This window comes from Schistocerca americana, chromosome 3, assembly GCF_021461395.2.
Source record: "Schistocerca americana isolate TAMUIC-IGC-003095 chromosome 3, iqSchAmer2.1, whole genome shotgun sequence".
NCBI classification, from domain to species: Eukaryota; Metazoa; Arthropoda; class Insecta; order Orthoptera; family Acrididae; genus Schistocerca; species Schistocerca americana.
In genome coordinates, this window is record NC_060121.1 from 405,594,272 (window position 1) to 405,619,269 (window position 24,998).

A 24,998-nucleotide genomic window follows, 5' to 3' on the forward strand; every position below is an offset into this window, starting at 1 on the left:
TTAAAGATGAAGAGGCTTGCACAGGATAGAGTAGCAGGGAGAGGTCTTCGGATTTGAGACAAAGTGGTTTTGCTAACAACGTTTTGACACAGAGTCGACAAATTCATCTCAATAAAGTGATGAAATTCACAAGTTTTCCCCTGTACGGGAATGTACTTTATGGCTGTACGAGCGCAGGTTGTAAACATGAAGTTGACAACATATGGAAGTTCGAGTGTGATCGTGGGTCGTGCTCGGATAGCCAAATGGTAAGGTGACCGCTCGCGATATCCGGGAAATCCGGATTCTAGTCTTGGTCCTTCACAAATTCTCATTGTCGTCATTTCATTCTACAGCTGATGGTTGTCCATATTTGCAACTGCTAATATATATCATGTATTTATTCAGTCTATCTTCTAAGGTAAGTCGTAGGATCAGTATTGCCTTGAGTGTTCCAAATTCCCCCGAAACCTATCTGACCTTTCCTGAGATTGGCTTCTAACAGTTTTCCATTTCTCTGTAAATAATCCGTGTCAACATTTTACAACCATGACTCAGTAAACAGACGATTCGGCAGTGTTTCACACCTGTCGGCATCAGCGTTCTCCGGAATTGGAATTATTACATTCTTGTTGAAATCTGCTCGTATTTAGGTATCATACCTTACACGCCAAATGGAATATTTTGGACACGACTGGTCCTCTCAAGGATCTCAATAATTACGGACGAATGTGATCTATGAGGCCAAGCTGAAAAGTAATGCCTCCAAATTTTTTATATGAAAATTCTTAAAACCCTATAGATAAAACAAACATTATTAACATTTTACATCTTTAATCTTCATGTTAAATATTTTCAGCGCCCTGCCGCTAGAGGGATCCGCATTGTTGCGTGTAACATGGCGGTGTGCAAAGTAACTATGTCGATGTGTGAGACACAGTGTGCTGGAATCGAGTTTCTAATTCGAAAGTTCGTCCACACACGAAGCACCCTCTCTTTCAATAACACAACAGCAAACCTCATACGAGTGCTCCGACATCTCCAAGAATCCGACGCCTGGTTCACTGTCATCGACCATCCTCCACACAGTCCTGACCTGGCCCCATCCGATTTTCATCTGGTTCCAAAAGTGAAAGAACACTCTGAGAGCGACGAAGCGGTGTAAGCAGAGGCGAGGTTGTCGGCCTAGTGGCGACCTCGTACAAAATTTCGCCATCTTGTTGCAATATTACAAATATAAACAGATTATGTTTCACAAGTAATAGCGAAGTGCAGAGCTACAGCACTAGAAGAAAGGATGATCTTCACTGTTCTGGGTTAAATCAGATTTTGGCTCAGAAATCGATGAATTATGCTGCCATAAAAATCTTTGGTCATTTGCCAAATAGCACTGAAAGTCTGACAGATAGCCAACCAACATTTAAAAAAAATTAAAAGAATTTCTAATCACAACTCCTACTCAATAGATGAATTTTTAGATATTAAGTAGTATTTATATTACTACTTCATATCTAAAAATTCATATATATATTACTACTTCATATCTAAAAATTCATCTGTTGAGTAGAAGTAGTTGCGATTTAGAGATTCTTTCTTTGTTTTTAAATGTTAGTTGGCTATCTGTCAGAGTTTTAATGCTATTTGGCAAATGACAATAGTGTAATGGAAAGTTCTATTAAATTGAAGCGTTCCACATCATTACAAAATGTCATATTCATGATCTATGGGACAAATATTAATGTAATATGTCGTCATGACAGGCGCGACTGAATACTGTTGCGGTATTAGCTTTATCTAATGTCCTAAGTTCAAGTATGTTGTTGATATTTTTATGATTTCCGCTATGGTTTTTTTATTAATGTATTAATATGTCCTAGATCTTTCACTCCCCTTGTATCTCATAAATGACTGTTCCCGAATAGCTCACATTGAAGGCAAAAAAAAAATGTGTATAGCAAACATCATACCCGTAGATCCAACTCTTTTCATACACTTTATTACAAAATTTTCACATATACGCCCTTTTTTTACCACCATCTACAGCCTTGTACATACAAATGTAGAAATCATAACTAAACTGAATACATTAAATTTACGTATATAAGTTGAACTGTTTAAATATTTTTAAATTTTATAATTTATATTTAACAATTCGATTAATAAAATAAAATGGGGAAAATATGATGATAGCAGCAGGAATCACATCCAAGCCGACAAACCGCTTGTCAATCCACTTGACCACTGGGCCACGGCACCGTTATTGAACTGCTGCTCAAAGATCTCTCATTTCCTACGCTTGCACAATACTTCATACGCACTTTAAAAGAAAAAAAAATTACCTGCTGTTGTGAGCAACGTAGCACTCATAGTGCAGGAAGGGATGAAATTTCATCAGAACATGCACAATCTAGCTGGGTCCTTTCTCTGGGCTGGTCATACCGCGGCTGACGATCATTTCAGCATTCGAGACTGTGGTTTCTAGTTATCACGGAGACGGCCCTACAAAACATGTTTCAGTCCGTTTTATTTGCATACCAGCATCCATATGAAGAAAAATGGCTTACTTTTAATGCGATTTCCGGCTTGAATTCGAAAAGAAATGGCACAATTTAAGTGCGACATTTACAGTGTGCTGTAGCACATTAGCACATGATCACTGGCCACCACTGGTGGCTCTGTCAACAAATTCAGACATTCTATAGTGAACGTGTCTATAAATTAGTCTTTCATTTGGCAGAAATGTGCACGTAGTCAGGATGAATGTGCTGAGAAATAAGTGTGTGAACATGAAGAATAAGGCTGCAGAATGTTAATAAACTTTGTTTCGTACAAATGCTTTAACCACATAAAAAATTCGGAGGTATTACTTCTCAGTACACCCTCGTAATTCCTCTCACCTTTCTATAATATTGTCTTCATTTACCTTGTATACCACTTCCGTTTTTCCCTTCTCTACTTGGTACTGGTTGCCATTTGATCACTTGAAATATTCATCTTCAGATTGAAGCTTACTCTTCTGACCGTCTTTGCTTGTAAATAAATCTGATTTTGTGTAGTTTCTGCATGAAAAAACATAGTTTTGTCTTCTTTTCTATCTGTAAATGCTTCGCTGAAGTTACGGCATCATCAATGGCTATTTTAATTTTCTTTCTTTTAAATAACAGAAAAATCGTTCTTTACTCTGTGTACCTGTGATATTTCAGTTTTTAATGAAAGTGTTCGCAAATTTGAAAATAGAGAAAATTTTTTATTGTATGTACCTTGCTAACATAGGCTTTTTTTGTGGCTTTCGGTATTTTGCGTTATAGTTTGTGTATGTTCACACTCTTTTCTCTGCAGCTGTAGATCACATTACATAGAAAAATCATTTACAACGAAAATTTGCGACTGGGAATGTCAGACTGTTGTGGTCAACATTATTTTGTTCTGTGTGGAAAATTGTGTGTGTGTGTGTGTGTGTGTGTGTGTGTGTGTGTGATTTACTTTTTCCAGTTTCCCCATTATCTTCAGTGTGAAACTTTTAAACTTTCACTGTGTCACTGTGTGCAAGACAGAAAAACAAGATGGCGAACAGTTGAATGTGTTCTGGACAGGGGTTTTCAATCTCGTTTTGGTCTTAGGCTTGAGAGATAGATCTGACTCTGTGTATGTGTATGTGTGTGTGTGTGTGTGTGTGTGTGTGTGTGTGATAGTACTTTGAGGCTGAAGAGAAACACGGTAGAGCACTAAGAAGTAACATTCTACATTCGCAGAACACGTTATAGATAAGGACCACAGACCAACAGACGTCAACACCTACCTAAAAATTCTCAAATTCTGCAACAGTCCCCTTCAGAAATTAATAACTGAGGAAAGCTACCAAATACTGAAAGCCTTATCAGATGAAAAAAAAATAATAAACGAATAAACAGCTCTCTGCAATGGAACTCTATTATCAGCCCTCAAAGTACTGTCAGACGACGCAAACCTATAAAAACATACACACAAATTAAATAAGAAATCTCCACACATTCACTGTCACACACTCTCATATACTTACACCCCCCCCCCCCCCCGCCCTTTCACACTCACACACACACACACACACACACACAAACTTCCACGTAAAATAAAATACTGTTAACCACGACAGTCTAACGTGCCCACCGTAAATTGTAGATGTAAATAATTTTTCTACATAAACTTTTCTGTGATTGCAAATGATAGACTGAGAAAGAAAAACTGCTCTGGCGCAAAATACAAAAGCAAAAAAAAAAAAAACACAATATATAATGACAAGGTGCGTATAAAGAGTTTTTGTCCATTTTCAAATTCGTGAAAATTTTCTCAAAAACTGAAATTTCATATGTACAAATGGTTAAGAAAAAGTATCCTCATATTAAAAAGAAAGTAAAAGAAGAGCCACTGATGATGCTGTAACTTCAGCGAAACATGTCTGAGTAAAAAAGAAGAATAAATTATGTTTTCTCAAACCGAAACCCATCCAAAAGATAATTTATAGGCTCTTGATATCCACATCTCTGCTGCTCTTTTCTCCAAAGCTGTTTTTGGTTTTAGTATAGGCGAAAACTATTTTATCTAGTCGTACATGTTCTTACAGCTTAGCATGTTTCCTCTTAACCATTCTTGTTTAGATATTTCACGTTTCGGGTCAATCAGATTTTTTAGATCTCTTTATTTGCGGTTACCTGCTTCATTTTCTATAATTTTATATTTTCTCCTTTCCTCAATTATATTAAGGACGATCTATGTTATATTATAAACGGCTAACTCGGTTCATAGTTTATGGCGCACAGTTCTAATTGCAGGTTGCCTATCGGACATCTCCCAGGTTGCCTATCTGATAGTTTCTAGAAGGATTTTCAATATTTCATATAATTATTGTCTGAATTTAAAAATTTAAAAATCGTAATATACTCACTAAGACGCACAATGTTATATGGAAGACTTAACATACTAAGATAAGTAAAACTATGTATGTCTCGAGGCGGCGTAACTCGCGGCCCGCAAATTATCCGAACTATACTCATTCAGTGGTAGAGCATTTGCCCACTCATCCAGTGGTAGAGCATTTGCCCGTGAAAGGCAAAGGTCGCGAGCTCGAGTCTCGGTCCGGCACACAGTTTTAATCTGGCCAGGAAGTTTTATACTCATTCAGTGTTTGATAATCATAACACTTGGCGACTCACAACAAACTTTAAACTTAGTTTCAATCTTTTTGTAAAGTTTTTCTCCCTTGGACGCTTAACATCAAACGCTGAACACAAAAACTCATTTGTAAAGTGATCAGATTTATGAAGCTGATTTACACATCGGAGCTCCGTTCTTTAAAGAATCGAGGACTCATTGGTTTCCGCTAGGCTTTGTCTTTTTATTGCAGGGGCCTTGTTTCCGCTTACATCTGTTGAGGTGTCTGCCAGATTCTTCTCACAGTTTAATATCTCCCATCTCATCTCCCTCCTGTAAGTTTTTTGTAATTATATGAAATATAAATCTTGAAAAATCAAAACAGATCTTCATAGAACAGTATTTATTTCGTAACAGCTCAGAGAAGTCACTCACGACTGAATCTGATATGATTATGCCATATTACCTTTAACCTACAATTGTCTCCCATTTGCAAAAATTTAAGTTTCCCAAGTCTAAGTGACCTACCGTAACATTAACACATGTCCAGTCACGCTTGGTATCTATGCAAAACGTATTAAAAGACACCCCTCTTCCCACTAGTTTAAGGGATCTACATCCACATCTACATGATTACTCTCCAAATCACAATTAAGTGCCTGGAAGAAGATTCATAGCACCACCTTTAATGTGTTCGGACATTCAGTGCGTGTAACGCGGACACTGCTGGAGAGCGCACCGCCAGCAACGGTCGATTTATAGATCAGCAAATATACAGGAGATCCGCGCCTGATGCCGGTGAATACCAAAAATCACTAGGGTGTCGTGTTGCTTCTTATTGATAATACTGTAACGGTCTGAACACCACTATTAGTCTCCGTTCTCGCTTATAGTTGATCTGGTAATGTTTAAAGGTAGTAAGAGTATTACTTACACTTTTTTCCTTAATTCTGTTTTGAGTTAACTGAAAAATCTTTCCTTAAACCAAAAAAATAATTAATGCTTGCTGAGGGATGAAGTGTTGTACATTATTGCGTAATTAGTGGGTACGCAGGTTAGCCAGAGAAAGTGCCAGAAGTGGGGTTTATTTCTTTTTGGAATAGACGAAATGTAATTGGTTGTAGTGGCAAAGTCGCCCTCGAGATATTTATTTCATTTTTGTTTGGAATTTCGACGCAGCTAGACCCAAGGGCGTGGATGTATAGAACCCAAGACAAATGGACAGTAATGCTCAGTAAAACATCTTGGCTCGTACACTGTTGGCAAATATAAATTAAAAACAATTCTTTATTGTCTTCAAAAGAATTATTGCATTCTTTACCGAAACATGTCATTTTGGTTTTACTTCTGTTAAACTCATTGTTACCTGGAGTTTAGTATGATGTACTTCTTTCGTCCGTCGTTCATCCCCTAAACTCATCACACATGCCGTTACCATTTCTGACACCGTTTTCCCATTTCTTCGGTGATAATCATGGGGCTTTCCATTCGCTTCCTAGTTTCCTTATTTGGGATCTTCTTTCGTCTTGAAACCCTATAACTTCTTCTCAGGAAATCAACTTGCACAGCTTGTGATCTGCCAGTTTCCGGGATTCTGCACCATACAAACAAACGCGTTGTATTGTTGATTCATATTGCCTTTTTGTCTTTTTCTAAATCTTATCTGACCAAAGGATGAAATTCAGCTTATTCATTGCCTGCTTGGCTTCTGTTTTACTCTGTCTTATTATTTGTTTACTAGAAACCTTAATGTAACTCCCAGGTACTTATATTTTTGACATGCCTCAATAGTATTTGCAGCTATGATGATGTACTGATGTTAACTTCCTATTTTATTTTAAAAACATTTATTATAAGTCCGGATTTATTGTATGTTTCTACCACTTGCTTCATCAATAATCTATACCATGGTTATCTGCAGCCAATATAATTTGATCATCAGTGAATAGTAAACTCGACAGGTAATACCCATCTACGTCTAGGCACTTTTCTTCACTCTTTCTCAGCCATTCTTTAAGAATTAGCTCATATAAAATTTCAACATAGTAGATGTTGTACAGCAGCCTTGCGTAAATCCAGTGGTTTGTTGTACTACTTTAGAGACTTGTTTTCTATCTTAATTCTTATCTTTAATCCCTTGTACATTTTAACTACATCAACATATATGTTATTGGTTGTGCTTTCGTCGACATACAGCTGTAGATTTTTTAATGGTAAGGTGTAATATGCTTTCTTTAAATTCCATGTAGTATTTGTGACAAAGCCATCTCGATTGAAATGGTGTATCGCAGTCAGATACAATTTTCCTCAGATTTACTTTTTATTTTGTTGTTTATATAATATAGAACAAAATTAATTTCATTTGGCTTTATTTTTCGTTGAGTTTTGAGCTTCACCAGAAAACGTTAATTAATAACATTATTACAAAGAAAAAGCAATGAAAAAATATATTGAATCTGGCGTTGTATCATGCCGGCAGTACCATATTTTTAAGCCAACTAACCAAAAAACAATAAAAATCTATGCTAAATAACTTGCATTCATCACTCGCAAAGAACTATGTATCTTATTTACTACAGTATTTAGCGTAGCACAACGTTAAGCCGGCATTTTTTAAAGAAAACATCTGAATTTTACGTGCAACGCCAGAATGACTGTATTGCTTTCATATCTAGTGTTGTGAGCTTTGAGAAATGTATTACAAAGAGCGGCAGTTATATTAGCAACTGACTATCTGTACCGAGTCCTAATACCTCTTACTTCTTGTTCGCAGTCAAAATGGGTGTGAATTCCTAAGGGACCAAACTGCTGAGGTCATCGGTCCCTAAGCTTACGCACTACTTAATCTACCTTAAACTAACTTACACTAAGGGCAACACACATACCCATGCCGAGGGAGGACTCGAACCTCCGGCGGGAGGAGTCGCGCAGTCCGTGACATGATGCCTCAAACCGCGCGGCTTTTCGCAATCCTTATGGGAGATGTACATTGGCGGCAGTAGTTTTTCTGCAGTCAGCTGCTAAAGCCGGTTCTCTAAATTTTTTCAACAATTTTTCGCGAAAAGGAAGTCGTCTTCCGTCCAGGGATTCCAATTTGAATTCATGGAACATTTCCGTAATACTCGCATGGTGATCGAACCTACTGCTAACAAAACTAGCAGTTTTCCTTTAATCCGACCTGGCTGGATCCCAAGCATACGAGCAGTACTCAATAATAGGTCGCACTAGTGTTCTCTACGCGGTTTCCTTTATAGTGAGCTACACTTTCCTAGAATTCTCCCTATAAACCGAAGACTAGCATTCGCTTCCCCTATTACCAACCTTACATGTTCGTTCTATTTCATATCGCTTTGCAACGTTACACCTAGATATTTAATTGACGCAGCTGTGTCAAACAGCATACAACTAATAGTATAATCGATCATTACAACATTGTTTTCCTTATTCGTCTGCATTAGCTTACATTTTTCTACTTTCAGAGTTAGCTGATATTCATCACGCGAAATAAAAATCCTGTTGAAGTCATTGCGTATCCTCCTACAATCACTCAATAACGACACGTTCCCGTAAACTACAGCATCAGAAAACAGTCGCAGATTGCTACTCACCCTACCTGCGATATCGGCTATGTGTGTAGATAACAAGAACGGTCCTATCACATTTCCCCGTGGCACTCTTCACAGTGCCCTTTGTGAAATCACGTTTTATTTCGTGTGTAAACTTATAACAAGTGCAAATAACATTCTACTGAGGAGCGATCTGTCGGCGCAGAGTAGTGTATTTCGTACTTTTGTCTAAAGCCCGCGTAACAGTTAAACGATGTAACCGCAAGCGCCAGAGACGACATACTTCGTAGACGCCGTTTGGTGCAAATACTGTCGCTGACTTCCTCAGTATTCTTAGTTTTTATGTAAGTGCTAAGTTTAATAAGACTTAGAATGAGCAAGTCTGGCTTTAATCGTAGATGAAGGTGGACGTGTTCTGCACTAGATCGTTTCTTGTTAATTCTTGTGAGCTATGTTAGGCGCATAAGAGGAATTTCATATTAGATTTTAAATGGAAATAAAAGTATAGTGTCAAATGTGTGGAGAGTGCTTCGAGAATATTACTCAACACATGTATGAAATTAAGATGCGTACTCAAAATTGATTTTTGACTTCCCGAGAACCGCTTTTCTTGAGCTACTGCTACGTCACAGACTGCTACCACAGTTGTTATATTCCTCTAGTGATCATTGGACAATTTAACTTGCAAATCACATTCACTCCGCTCCATGAAATCTGAATTAATATGTGATAATTCACCATTGCACCCAGGTGAGCCAGTGCTGTATCTGCTCGGCGGAAAAATTATTTCTGTGTGTGCCGTACTGAAGAATTTCAGGGGGCGTAGCAGCTTCCTGAGATCAACGTAAAAGGTAACTGAACTTCATCAAGTAGACTAAAACTTAATGTGTGGTGTGAGTGATCATGAGTTAAAGCTGTATCGACGGATTATGCAATTAAATAATTATTTCACTCAGAATCAAATATCGATAATTGCATCTTCATATCAGTTCAGAATTTTCTCTTTGGACATTCAGTGTAATTATTCGTGATTCATGGCAATGACTGCTATCGCTTAAAAGTCAAGTTCATACACAAAAGGTCAGCTCTATTAATTGGGAGTACCAGATAGTGAACTATTGGTTCAAGAGTTGAAATATTCAGCTATTTCGAACTTTAATTTTCTCAGCGTTACATGGTGTTGTCTGTGTGTATGCAGTGTAGTCCGAACTCTCTAGATTACACCAATTGCTGCCCAAACCACTTGGCCTTATGCATCACATGTATTTTGCTATAGATACATGCAGTTCAGTCGCCAAATAACAAACCAACAAACAGACGCATACGTCCACACAAATTTCAGTAAAGAGAGAGAGGTAATGTAAGTTGCGACACAGAACAAGACGAATGTGATGAGTGAATCTGTGTAAAAAATTAAGACACTTTTTAATAAACTATTGTTATTCTGTTGATTGTTGTTCATTGTAAATTATACTTGGCGTATAAAGTTAATCTCGTAAATGTTTTTTTATTGCATACTGTTGAAACTGTTGGTGACAATGACTGCTGAAGCGTGTCGCACCCTATTTCTCGCAGCCATGAAGTTGATTAAAGGCAAGGCTTGAATTTGTTATTACCGCTTTCAACTGTGTCAGTTTGTGAATGCTTTATCAAAATTAATTCTATGTCGTGGCTAAGTTCTCTGGCACAGATCCGACTGAATAATTTATGTGAGTGTAAGTAGATCTATCCTATTTTCAATAATCTCTTCCTGATTTGTAGATAGAACTACACTCTTCTTCAATGCTAGAACATACTGCGTGTCCATTTTTGTATTATTTTATGGATATTTTCTTCTGAGCTTCGTGAAATAGTTGATTAGTGCAGAGCGGAAACTTCATGGTACTAACTCGCTCGCAATACAAAATGAATACCCAGGAAATGTCAAACGTGCAATCGTTAGATAATATGGAGACCAGTGCTATGTCTGAAAATGAAATGAGATCCAATTCCAGGATGACTGAAAGTCATTTAGAAAGTACTGAATCTTCAACGAAGCCACCGAGAGATAACATGCAGAAAATTCCAAGCACAAGCTATGATGAATTAGATCATAACAGCAGGTCCCAATTGATGGGTATACTGGCAGATATAACTACCAAACTTGGTAACATTTATTGCATAGCAGCTCAGCAAGCCAGTAAGTCTGCACAAATCAGTAAAACAGATGCCATAGCTACCCATCAAGCTGAAATATTAGGAAAAGTCGAAGACTTAACAATCACACAAGGCTCAAACAAGATAAAAGATGAGTAAAAGAGATTCAGGACTCCCAAGAGGTACTTTCCTCAAAATTTTCAAAACTTTTAGAGGATGTATCAAATATAGAAACGCATCAGGGAGAGATTTATCAAACTGTAAAGAATTAGCATATTACATAGCTCAAATAAGCTTTGGCCATGAAGGATTAATGAAGTGAAAGCTCGCATACGAGAATTGCCTCGATCAATTTCGTGAATGGGTTGAGTCCAAAAACAAACAGGTTTCTTCTCATATACCGTAAAGCATAAAATCTATTGTTCAAAAACTTCCTAGAATTATCTCATCCTCTGATAATTATATAAAACAAGATAGAGAACAGATGAAACAGCAATTGGTCTGAATTTTTGTAATTGGAAGGAGACTCTGGAAAAGACAGTCGAAAATATGTCCATGGAGGTCGTAAAGACTGTGCCAGTAAGCAGACAACAAACCTGGAGCAACGGATCAGATTGTGACAGCAAAAATAGCTGGCCGATGTCACTGACTATGAATTATCATGAGCATGCTTCATTATCTCCATAAAATCTTTATACCTCAATGCTAGTGAAGGAGAAGTTATTGAGATACAGGTAATATCAGTCCTTTATCCCAGAAAGACAAAGTATGAACCCCGCTGTCTTTATACGAGTAAGAGACTTTCGAAATATATTGTCGAATACATCCAGGACGAAGACTCATTATGAGCAATTGATGCCATGGAATCTTCTGCAAGCTATGAGGAGTTAATAAAAATTTCATAGTCAAGTACTGGTCTAAATGGATTCAGGAGCGGCTACACAAAGGAGTTTAGAACTCGGCGTCCTCTTCATTCCGTATTGGGACGCTACGAAGACTCTTCGAGAAATATCTCAACAAGGCAAAATACTGGGATGCTCCGATGGCACATGTAGATATTATTAGTATCCCTAATGCAAAATTGCCACTTGACATACAGGAAAAACTGCTCCAAGTGTCTGATGTGAATTTAGATACTTTTGTCTGCTCTTGATTGTATAAATCTTCTCTTGGAAGAGGCTAGGTTAAGAAATAATGGTTTATATTTACAAAATGGAGGTGATGGAGGAACCCGCATGAACAGAGTTAATGAGTCGGTCCATCTCGAGAACCTGAATAGGCTGCCGTTGAATCTTAACGTTGATGCACTAGGCGCTATGAACAATTTTAAAGTAAATGGTGGTCCGCATGCATTCCGTAATATCCGTGGTAGGCCGAATCGTGCTAAAAGGAGACTGCACACCTTGTCTCTGAACACGCGCCGTCTAGGACAGCGTATTGGGTTCTATTGTATTACTTAAGTCTTCGAACCACTCACATATCCGAGAACCTATGCCGTATACTCGGACCTTCGCATTGCTTTCTAAATCTGTGCCGATTTGTGGACAGAAGTTTTTCTGCCTTAGGTTTGACAAAATTTCGAGGTCCTTCGATGATTGCTCGCTAGTAGATGTATATGAATGAAATCGGCTCGCAAAAAATTTACAGAAATTGACAAAATCTGCAGTCTGATAGTGCACGAAACGTTTGTAACAACGTCGCAGAATCATGGCTTTCCAGAAGAGCTCTTCCACCCAAATTATACTTGTGAGTGAGATCCGGAGAGGAATTTATGGTGAGCCGCTTGAAACCAGTCAGAAGGCTGATGGAAAAAATGTAATTGGGAAAGAGTCACTGCAAACAATCGTAAAGCATGTTTTTTGGGACTTTTGCAAAGTAATAACTGCTGGTGTTCCCACAGCACAACCTGGGAGCCATAAAGCATCTAGGATTATGCATATGGAGTGGTATAATATGAATGACTACAGAAAACTTAGTAGCTTATAGATGTAGATTACATAGAGGCAATGCATATCCACCGTTTATTCTAAATTCATTCCTCTTGCTCCAGCTTGTGGCCTACATCCGTCATCTATCATCTATTAAATCTAGATCTACTTCGACGCCTGTACTCCGAAAATTACCTTAAGAAGTGTGGCAGAAGATACTGCTGGTATCATTATCGTTTTCCACCTTGCCCTGTTACATTTGCAACTGGTGCGCAGGAGAAAAGCTGTCGGTAAGCCTCCGTAAGCGCTCGAATTAAGCCGACTTGCCCTTCGTGATCATTTCGCGAGATGTGCTTTGGAGGATTGAAACGCGTTGTATTTGTCTTTGTGGAACATATGATATTTATAGTAAATCTCTTCGTGGTGCCGAGCGGGGTGGCGCAGTGGTTAGACACTGGACTCGCATTCGGGAGGACGACGGTTCAATCCCGCGTCCGGCCATCCTGATTTAGGTTTTCCGTGATTTCCCTAAATCACTCCAGGCAAATGCCGGGATGGTTCCTCTGAAAGGGCACGGCCGACTTCCTTCCCAATCCTTTCCTAATCCGATGAGACCGATGACCACGCTGTCTGGTCTCCTTCCCCAAACCAACCAACCAATCTTCGTGGTGCACAACGTCTCTATTGAGGTTTCTGCTACTGGAGTTTCTTGAACATGTCCTTGACGATCTCGCGCTAGCAAAACTATGCAGTGATGAAATGCGCAGCTCTTGCTAGCATCATCTCTATCTCTAGCATTAATCCTACCTGACAAAGAGCCTTGGCCTGAGCAATACTCAAGAATCAAACTTCTGTTTTGAAAGTTAACTACCTCATTAGGATTCTTCTAACGACTCCCAACATAACAACTGCATTTTCTACAACTAGCATCATGTGATCGTTCGGCTCCAGGCCGCATGAAGCGGATATTTTCAGATGTTTAGCGGTTTTTACTCTTTTCCACTAACTGATCACCAGCTGCGTAATAGAGCAATGGAGGCTCTTTATACATACTGCCTTTTTTCTGGAGGTGCAGGATGTTAATCTTGTGACAGGTTTGGTGCGCTCGCCATGTCTTCCTCGCCTGCGCCAATCTCTTCATCGCTGATTATCGCTTACCACTGTTATCTGTTGTACGTATTCGGTTCTGTGTTTTCTCTACAATTTTTCCCTGCAGTGCTCCGTCAATACATCGAAAGTTATTCTTTGATGTCCAGTCATCGTGGGCCTAGTTAGTGCTTTCCATATATTCGTTTCTTCCCCTAATCTGTGGAGAACATCCTCGTCTCTTATGTTGTCAGCCCACTTAATTTTCAACATCCTTCTGTTACACTATATCTAAAAACATACTCCGCAAGCCCTTGTACGATGCACAGTACCTTTCCCGTTCCACTCGCAAACAGAACGCCTCGGTACGAACCCTTCGAGGTACTTACGCGAAATATACGTTGGCTGTCGAAGAATTGTTCTGTAATCAGCTTGAAATGCAGGTTCTGTATATTTTCTCAACAGCTTTCCTTGATAAGAACGTCGGCTACCCTCCAGAGATTCCCATTTCTGTTTCCGAAGCATCCCCATAATATTTGCGTGTTGATAGAACCTACCGGTAACAGATCTACCAGCACGCCTTTGAATTGCTTTGATGTCTTCCTTTAATCCGAGCTGGCAGAGATCCCACACACTCGACCAGTTCTCAATAATGAATCGCACTAGTGCTCTATGCTCCGTCTGCTTTACAGGCGAAACACATTTTTCTAAAATTCTCCCAACAAATTGAAGTCGACGATCATTACATGCTCGTTCCATTTCATATCACTTTGCAGCTTTACTCCCAGATATTTATTCGACGTGACTGTATGATAATAATAATGCTATAATGCAACATTACGAGCCAGCCGCGGTGGCCGAGCGGTTCTAGGCGTTTCAGTCCGGAACCGCGTAACTGCTACGCTCGCAGGTTCGAATCCTGCCTCGGGCATGGATGTGGGTGACGCCCTTAGGTTAGTTAGGTTTAAGTAGTTCTAAGTTCTAGGGGACTGATGACCTCAGATGTTAAAGTCCCATAGTGCTCAGAGCCATTTGAACCATTTTTTTGCAACATTACGAGCTTGTTTTCCCTACACACCTATGTTATATTACATTTCTGTATACGATTAGTTAGAGCTAACTGCCATTCCTCACACCAACTAGAAATTTTTGTATCATACTAAATCCCAACACTTCGATTCTTTTCTTTGCCGGATTTCTGGAGTCCACGAGCACTTCGTTACAGTGCTGTATTCCGTATGTACATTTTCAGAAATTTCTTCCTAAAATTAAAGCGTATGTTTGATACTAGTAGCTGTCTTTTAGCGAGGAATGCCACCTTTACCTTTGCTGGCCTACTTGGTTCTTCCGCCATGTGTTATTTTGCGCCGGTCGGAGTGGCCGTGCGGTTCTGGGCGCTACAGTCTGGAACCGAGCGACCGCTACGGTCGCAGGTTCGAATTCTGCCTCGGGCATGGATGTGTGTGATGTCCTTAGGTTAGTTAGGTTTAATTAGTTCTAAGTTCTAGGTGACTGATGACCTCAGAAGTTAAGCCGCATAGTGCTCAGAGCCATTTGAACCATTTGTTATTTTGCTTGAAACGCTAGAGAATTGCTTCACTTCGCCTCCTTTATGGCCCGAAATTTTGATGTAAGTTTATCCCTGATCTGATTTCTGCGACTCCTCATTACTTTCGTGTTGCTTTGCTTTGCTCTTTATTCACAGTGTGTACTAATTAGACTGGTCGCTCCGTTCCAAAAGTGCTGTAATAGTTCCTCCCTTTCACTGAGCACAACAATGCCATCAATTAATCTTATCATTGTTACCTTTTAACCCCGAATTTTAATCGCGCTTCTGAATCTTTCTTTTAATTCCAGCATTTTTTCTTCGATATTCCGATTAACGGTAGAGGAAAAAGACTGCTGAAAAATGAGATCATCGTAAGGCCTTATTGACGTTGTTCGGCCACCTGTTGGAATTCTTTCTATTTGGCACCACATGAGCGACTTGTGCTTGTTTGTGATGAAGACGAGATGAAAGGGGATTGTTTACTAGTTGGCCGAGCTGTCGTCATTCCATGTTAGTCAGGTACAGCTAGTGCTCTGGCGGTGTGCGCTGAAACATCGCTTTCTTACGCCCTGTATAGTTAGTGGTACTAGCCGTCCGAAAATGAAGAAGTCCTGCTAGTAGACTTCGTCGTCAAACTCGCTGCGTCGGGTAGCGTTTGCAGTCAGTTGTTATATGAATAAAAGAGTAGAGCATATTGCACACTGACTGATATGAATATTATTAATAACTGTGCAAGCAAAACTAAAAATGCGTATTTTAAATGCATATTTTTGTCACCCTACACATCGTACCTTATACAGATTAAGCTTATCAGTGTAGGCATTATATCTTACGCTCCTCGTTTACGAGGGGATGTGTTGCCTGCTTGCACATTTCATACGATTTATGTCCTTTGGCGTTGGTTTTGTTTCTTTTCTTCTTCTTCTTCTTGTGGAATGAGTACCGGAGATAAAATTATTGTGAAGAGTGCATGCGGGCATCAAATACTCACTGTAAGTAGGAAAGACATGGGATCTCGCTGTAGCCGCTTCCACTTCCCACCGTCACGATCTATTAACCAGATCAGACCAAACGATCTATTAACTATTGTTGCTTTTGCTGTGGTCTTCAGTGCGAAGCCAGATTTGACGCATCCCTCCACACTATCCCGTGTAAGCCTCTTCATCTTCGAATAATATCTGCGCCCTACAACCATTTGAACCTGCTTACTGTATTCACCCCTTGATTTCCCTCTACAATTTTTTTCTCCCCATACTTCCCTTCAACACCAATTTGATTTAATCTTGAGCTTTGTTCTGTACCACGACATTTCAAAAGCTTCTATTCCCTTCCCGTCTGAACGGTTTACCGTCCACGTTCCGATTCCGTACAAACCTACACTCTATACAAATACTTTCAAAAAAGAATTTGTAACGCCTAAATTTATATTCAAAGTTAGCAAATTGCTCTTTTTCAGATATTCTTTCGTTGCTATTGTCAGTCTGGATTTTATAACCTCTCTACTTCGGCCACCATCAGTTATTTTGCTACCGAAATAGCAAAACTCATCTGCTCTCAGTCTTTCGTTTCATAATCTAATATCCTCAGCACCGCCCGATTTTATTTCATTAGATTCCGTTATGCTTGTTTTGCTTTTGTTGATCCTCCTCTTATAACCTCTTTGGAAGACACTATCCACTCTTTTCAACTGCACTTCCAAATCGTTGCTCTCTCCTACAGAATTACAATACGATTGGCAAACCTCATTTTTTATTTCTTCTCCCTGAACTTGTACTGCTTTTCCAAATTTCACCTTCGTTTCCTTTATGCAATAAGACAAAACGTGAGCCATGATGAAAGGCAGTTCAACAGTTGTACACTGAGATGACAAGTCATTGGATAGCGATATGCAGATACACATACAGCAGTAGTATCGCATGTACATGGCATGAAATGGCAGTGCATTGGTGGAGCTGTCATTTGTACTAATTCCTGCGAAAAGGTATCCGACGTTATTATGGCCGCTCGACGGGAATTAAGACTTCGAACGCGGAATGGTATTTGGAGCTAGACGCATGGGACATTCCATTTCGGAAATCGTTAGGGAATTCAATACTCCGAGATCCACAGAGTCAAGTGTGTGTGGAGAATACTACCTCTCACCACGGACAACGCAGTGGCCGGCGACCTTCACTTAACGACCGAGAGCAGCTGCGTTTGTGCAGAGTTGTCAGTGCCAACAGACAAGCAACACTGCGTAAATAGCCGCAGAAATTAATACGGGACGTACGACGAACGTATACGTTAGGAAAGTGCAGCGAGATTTGGGCGTTAAGGCCTATGGCAGCAGATGACTGACGCGAATGCTTTTATTAACAGCACGACATCTCCTCCATTGCCTCTCTTGGGGTCGTGACCATATATGTTGAACTATAGACGACTAAAAACGTGGCCTGGTCAGATGAGTCCCGATATCAGTTGGTAAGAGCTGATGGTAGGGTTCCAGTGTGGCGCAGACCCCCGTTGTTAACAAGGGACTGTGCAAGTTGATGGTGACTCCGTAAGGGTGATAGTCTGTGTTTATATGGTATGGACTGTGTGCTCTGGTCCAAGCGAACAGATCATTGGCTCGAAATGGTTATGTTCAGCTACTTGGAGACCATTTGCAGCCATCTATGTACTTCAAGGTCCCAAACAAAGATGGAATTTTTATGGATGACAATGCGCCATATCACTGAGCCATAGTTGTTGACGACTGATATGAAGAATACTCTGGACAGGTAGAGCGAATGATTTAGCTACCCAGATAGCCCCACATGAATCCCATCGAACATGTATGGGACATAATCGAGATATCAGTTCGTGCACAAAATCCTGCAGCGGCAACCCTTTCCAATTTATGGACGGTAAGCGAGTTCCAAGGACTTGAGTCTATTCCACTACGCCAAGCAAATGGATGTCCGACACAATATTAGGAGGTAACCCATAACTGTTGTCACTTCAGTGTATATGTTGTTGTGGTTGTGGTCTTCAGTCCTGAGACTGGTTTGATGCAGCTCTCCATGCTACTCTCTCCTGTGCAAGCTTCTTCATCCTTCTGAATCTGCTTAGTGTATTCATCTCTTGGTCCCCCTCTACGATTTTTACCCTCCATGCTGCCCTCCAGTGCTAAATTGGTGATCCCTTGATGCCTCAGAACACGTCCTAGCAACCAATCCCTTCTTCTGGTCAAGTTGTGCCACAAACTCCTCTGCTCCCCAATTCTATTCAATACCTCCTCATTAGTTAAGTGATCTACCCATCTAATCTTCAGCATCCTTCTGTAGCACCACATTTCGAAAGCTTCTATTCTCTTCTTGTCTAAACTATTTATCGTCCATGTTTCACTTCCATACATGGCTACACTCCATACAAATACTTTCAGAAACGACTTCCTGGCACTTAAATTTATACTCGATGTTAACAAATTTCTCTTCTTCAGAAACGATTTCCTTGCCATTGCCAGTCTACATTTTATATCCTGTCTACTTCTACCATCATCAGTTATTTTGCTCCCCAAATAACAGAACTCATTTACTACTTTAAGTGTCTCATTTCCTAATCTAATTCCCTCAGCATCACCCAACTTAATTCGACTACATTCCATTATCCTCGTTTTGCTTTTGTTGATGTTCATCTTATACCCTCCGTTCAAGACACTGTCCATTCCATTCAACTGCTCTTCCAAGTCCCTTGCTGTCCCTGACAGAATTACAATGTCGTCGGCGAACCTCAAAGTTTTTATTTCTTGTCCATGGATTTTAATACCTACTCCGAACTTTTCTTTTGTTTCCTTTACTGCTTGTTCAATATACAGATTGAATAGCATCGGGGATAGGCTACAACCCTGTCTCACTCCCTTCCCAACCACTGCTTCCCTTTCATGCCCCTCGACCCTTATAACTGCCATCTGCTTTCTGTGCAAATTGTAAATAGCCTTTCGGTCCCTGTGTTTTATCCCTGCCACCAGCAGAATTTGAAAGAGAGTATTCCAGTCAACATTGTCGAAAGCTTTCTGTAAGTCTACAAATGCTAGAAACTTCAGTGTATACACAGATCCATAACTAACGAACAATTTATTCAGCTGTCACTGATTCTTGGCGCCGAAAGTTCAGAATCTAATTATTAACATCCCAGAAGTATCACTGTAGCAGTACGTTAATAAGATCGATGATTTAAAGTATTTATGTCGCTTGCATGTACGGTACACTGTTCAGTTAAACGGTGTTGATGCACCTGATTTAACGGTAATGTTTTTAGAGTGAAGCCCTAGACTACGTGACAGTGCACAGTTGACCGGCTGCCCCGTCCTCAGCAGCGGACCGTGGGGCTCCGGAAGGCAGTGGAGGACTGACCTGATGAGGGCCAGCAGGGACTCCAGCGAGCTGACGTGCAGGCCGGAGATCTCTGGGCGCAGCGAGACGCTCTTCCAGAGGCGCGTGTCGTAGGCGATGATGCGCCACTTGCGGCAGACGCGCGCCATGCGGCATATCTCGCGGTGCGACAGGTACGAGAAAATGTGCAGCAGCACCTTGTCCGGCAGCTTCTCGATCGTCTGGAACACACACACATATGCCCACTATAAGGCTGCATTCCCAACACATTATCACTTTTATACCTACGTAAACATGTATTACCCGAGCGCCTCCACAATAAGACCAGGTTGCTTGTAGCCACATATATTTTGTGAAAACGGTAAGTTGTGTACACAGCAAAGAATTGATTTTCATAAATTTACGATAAGTAAAAAGTGAAACGATTGTAATGAAACATAGTCTAGAACACAGGACGCTCCCTAAACATGTACATTACTGGCCATTAAAATTGCTGCACCACGAAGATGAAGTGCTACAGACGCGAAATTTGACCGACAGGAAGAAGATGCTGTGATGTGCAAATGATTAGCTTTTTAGAGCATTCACACAAGGTTGGCGCCGGTGGCGACATCTACAACGTGCTCACATGAGGAGAGTTTACAACCGATTTATCATACACAAACAACAGTTGACCGGCGTTGCCTGGTGAAACGTTGTTGTGATGCCTCTTGCGAGGAGGAGGAATGCGTACCATCACGTTTCCGACTTTGATAACGGTCGGATTGTAGCCTATCGCGATTGCGGTTTATCGTATCGCGACATTGCTTCTCGCGTTGGTCGAGATTCAATGACTGTAAGCAGAATATGGAATCGGTGGGTTCAGGAGGGTAATACGGAACGCCGTGCTGGATCCCAACGGCCTCGTGTCACTAGCAGTCGAGATGACAGGCATCTTATCCGCAAGGCTGTAACGGATCGTGCAGCCACGCCTCGATCCCTGAGTCAACAGATGGGGACGTTTGCAAGACAACAACCATCTGCACGAACACTTCGACGATGTTTGCAGCAGCATGGACTATCAGCTCGGAGATCATGGCTGCGGTTACCGTTGACGCTGCATCACAGATAGGAGCGCCTGCGATGGTGTACTCAACGACGAACCTGGGTTTACGAATGGCAAAACGTCATTTTTTCGGATGAATCCAGGTTCTATCTACAGCATCATGATGGTCGCATCCGTGTTTGCCGACATCGCGGTAAACGCACATTGGAAGCGTGTATTGGTCATCGCCATACTGTCGTATTACCCGGCGTTATGGTATGGGGTGCCATTGGTTACACGTCTCGGTCACCTCTTGTTTGCACTGACGTCACTTTGAACAATGGACGTTACATTTCAGATATGTTACGACTCGTGGCTCTACCCTTCATTCGATCCCTACGAAACCCTACATTTCAGCAAGATAATGCAAGACCGTATGTTGCAGGTCCTGTACAAGCCTTTGTGGATACAGAAAATGTTCGATTGCTGCCCTGGGTAGCACAGTCTCCAGATCTCTCACCAATTGAAAACGTCTGGTCAATGGTGGCCGAGCAACTGGCTCGTCACAATACGACAGTCACGACTCTTGATGAACTGTGTTATCGTGTTGAAGCTGCATGGGCAGCTGTACCTGTACACGCAATCGAAGCTCTGTTTGACTCAATGCTCAGGCGTGTCAAGGCCGTTATTACGGCCAGAGATAGTTGTTCTGGGTACTGTTTTCTCAGGATCTATGCACCGAAATTACGTGAAAATGTAATCACATGTCAGTTCTAGTATAATATATTTGTCCAATGAATAACCCTTTATCATGTGCATTTCTTCTTGGTGTAGCAATTTTAATGGCCAGTAGTGTAAAATGTCGTTGGTGTAGCAAATTGTCGAAACGAGACAACTCGGCGCCATGACTCGGCTGACGACTCCAGAACGTTTCCTCAATGAAATTCACCGCAACTGCCTGCATTCCCATTCGGAAGGCATCGTTTCCTGGTCGTGTCGATGTGCTCATACTTCGACTATTGTGGACGCTAGAAACGGTATAGGGGCGACTGACCTTGTCCATCTTTCAGACGGTGGATCGAGCTTGCCGTAATCTTTTGTAAATGAGTTTTGGTGTGGACCTACCAGGCTGGCTTGAGGGCGTGTCTTTCCATGACGGCAGGTGTTTTCCATCATTCGTTAAAGAAACATACAAAAAGCACTGGCAGGGAGACAGGTGCTATTAGCGTGAGCACGAAATTGCCAGCGAAAATGTCTGCATCCTTGTCTTGATGTTGATAAGCTGAAAGGCATCATGTTGTTGTTGTGGTCTTCAGCCCTGAGACTGGTTTGATGCAGCTCTCCATGCTACTCTATCCTGTGCAAGCTGCTTCATCTCCCAGTACGTACTGCAGCCTATATCCTTCTGAATCTGCTTAGTGTATTCATCTCTTGGTCTCCCTCTGCGATTTTTACCCTCCACTCTGCCCTCCAATTCTAAATTGGTGATCCCTTGATGCCCCAGAACATGTCCTACCAACCGATCCCTTCTTTTAGTGAAGTTGTGCCACAAACTCCTCTTCACCTCAATTCTATTCAATACCTCCTCATCATATCGAAGCAATTTTGTGGAGCTCCTTGGAGTTCGTAGTGAGAAGTAAGCTGGTAGCATTCGGGAAGTGTCGAAGACAAATTTCTTTTTCTCTCTAGGGCGGAAGTGCAGTTTCGATATGTAATCCAGAAGTTGGTCGGAAGGCCTCGCGGCTCTGGGAAGGGAGTTGTGGGACCTGGGGTAGGGTCGGTGGCGGGGGCAGGTGGATGGGAGGAGGTTATGTTTCCAGACTGTTGTGTGTATCGAATCGGCAGTGAGTGCAGTCAGTAAAGATGTTCTGTTGTCGGTAAAGCTTCGAAAGAGTTCGCATGTGCGTTCTCCGTGCAGGGGTGGGGGAGGGTAGCATTTGGCTTCGTCATTTGTTGGTTTTCTTGGCGAATGTTGCACTTTAGTGGGCGCACACGTAGTCGGTAGGAAGAAGAGCTGTCTAATTGTAGTAGACAGCCACAAACATTTCATTATTTGTTTTAATTACATTATTTTTTCCCGTCTTTTAGCTATCTGCAGTGGTTCCACTGCTATAATTACTAAGAGATAAGAGAAATCAGTGTGGACATGTATGTTGGTTCAGTATGTGGGAACAAGATGCCCAAAATGTATAAGAGCATAAGCTCCCAGTTTTCTTCTCTGTTTGGGTCATCCATGAACCATGGATCTTGCCGTTGGTGGGGAGGCTTGCGTGCCTCAATGGTACAGATAACCGTACCGTAGGTGCAACCACAACGGAGGGGTATCTCTTGAGAGGTCAGACAAATGTGTGGCTCCTGAAGAGGAGCAAACAGCCTTTTCAGTAGTTGCAGGGGCAACAGTCTGGATGATTGACTGATCTGGGCTTGCAGCACTAACCAAAACGGCCTTGCCGTGCTGATACTGCGAACGGCTGAAAGCAAGGGCTAACTACAGCCGTAATTTTTCCCGAGGGCATGCAGCTTTACTGTATGGTTAAATGATGATGGCGTCCTCTTGGGTAAAATATTCCGGAGGTAAAATAGTCCGCCATTCGGATCTCCGGGCGGGGACTACTCAGGAGCACGTCGTTATCAGGAGAGAAAGGATAATGGAATGTAGTAGAATTAAGTCGGGTGATGCTGAGCGAATTAGATTAGGAAATGAGACACTTAATGTAGAAGATGAGTTTTGCTATTTGGGGAGCAAAACAACTGATGATGGTCGAAGTAGACGGGCAATGGCAAATGCAAGGAAAGCGTTTCTGAAGAAGAGGAATTTGTTAATATCGAGTATAGATTTATGTGTCAGGAAGACGTTTGTGAAAGTATTTTTATGGAGTGGAGCCATGTATGGAAGGGAAACGTGGACGATAAATAGTTTGGACAAGAAGAAAATAGAAGCTTTCGAAATGTGGTGGGACAGAAGAGTGCTGAAGATTTGATGGGTAGATCACATAACTAATGAGGAGGTATTGAATAGAATTGGAGAGAAAAGAAATTTATAGCACAACTTGACATGTTCTGAGGCATCAAGGGATCACCAATTTAGTATTGGAGGGCAGCGTGGAGGGAGGCCAAGAGATGAATACACTAAGCAGATTCAGAAGGATGTAGGTTGCAGTAGGTACTGGGAGATGAAGAAGCTTGCACAGGATAGAGTAGCATGGAGAGCTGCATCAAACCAGTCTCAGGACTGAAGACCACAACAACAACAACAACAACATTTGATCATCTAAAGAGCGTCAATTTCAATGCTTCCTCCTTTGTTCTTCTATCTTCTTCTTACCGTATAAAACTTCCAGTTTTATTGTTTATATTTTTTTGTATCTCGTATTTTGATCTTCATAATTCTGATACTTTAACGCAGAGGTTCTCTCTTGACTGCTGAGTCAAAGAAATATGCGGGAGCATGAGCGTAAACTTGACATGTATTTATTGTTACATACGTTTTCAAACTAATGTCACGACAGTAGTGTTATGTGTACTTATATTGTTTATCATTTTATCTCAATGTTTCTAACGTCTCTGTTTCTGAGAAGGAGGAGGGAAGTATTTACATAGTCCTATTTCATTTTTGTTGTTAACAACTCTGTATAACAACTATATTATTAGAACAACTTGTATCTCTATAGTATTAGTTACGATCCTCGCACGTGGAACAAAGAGAAAACAATACTTCCTTCCCTCCCTTCCCAAATTCATTTCAGTATCTTAGATAGCACAAATGACACATAGATCGTACCTGTCCAGAACTCATTGACTTGTTTGCCAGCAGATGTCACTGCTTACAGTTAAGTGCTCTCTCACACTACTAAACGGCTTGGCTGCGTGTTGCCGTTTGTGCTGAAACGTATATCATGGCTACAGATCTAGAAGCCCGGTAACGTAGTGAACCATTTCATTTTATGACGTTTTTAACCACTGCCTACTTACTGTTTTTAGTTATACTTATATAGAATTTAATTTTAATTTACGTTATTGCATATCAGGCCAACCACAGATTGCTTAACTTTATGTCGACTTTTTTAATTGTCCCCATATGAACGTCTCCATGTCAGTGTACTTTTACCTCCATTATCTCCCTCCTCCATTATCGCCTTTTCATCGCCTTTATATGTTTCATTTTCTTCTTTTATTAGCTGTCATGTCTCTCAGCTGAAGAGCGGCGGATTACGCCGTTGACAGCCCTCCCCTGCCCATATGGGGCAGGGG

At 41.0% G+C, this 24,998-nt stretch overlaps 1 protein-coding gene across 3 annotated transcripts in view; it reads right to left on the reverse strand.

Annotated features, from left to right (window-relative positions):
* LOC124606279 (F-box/LRR-repeat protein 2) overlaps nt 1–24,998 on the reverse strand; it is a 730,587-nt gene that overhangs the window by 138,881 nt on the left and 566,708 nt on the right. For all 3 annotated transcript variants that reach the window (XM_047138259.1, XM_047138261.1, XM_047138260.1), the window contains one exon: nt 19,745–19,944. In XM_047138259.1, coding sequence (XP_046994215.1) covers nt 19,745–19,944 — 200 coding nt within the window. The remainder of the gene's footprint in view (nt 1–19,744; nt 19,945–24,998) is intronic.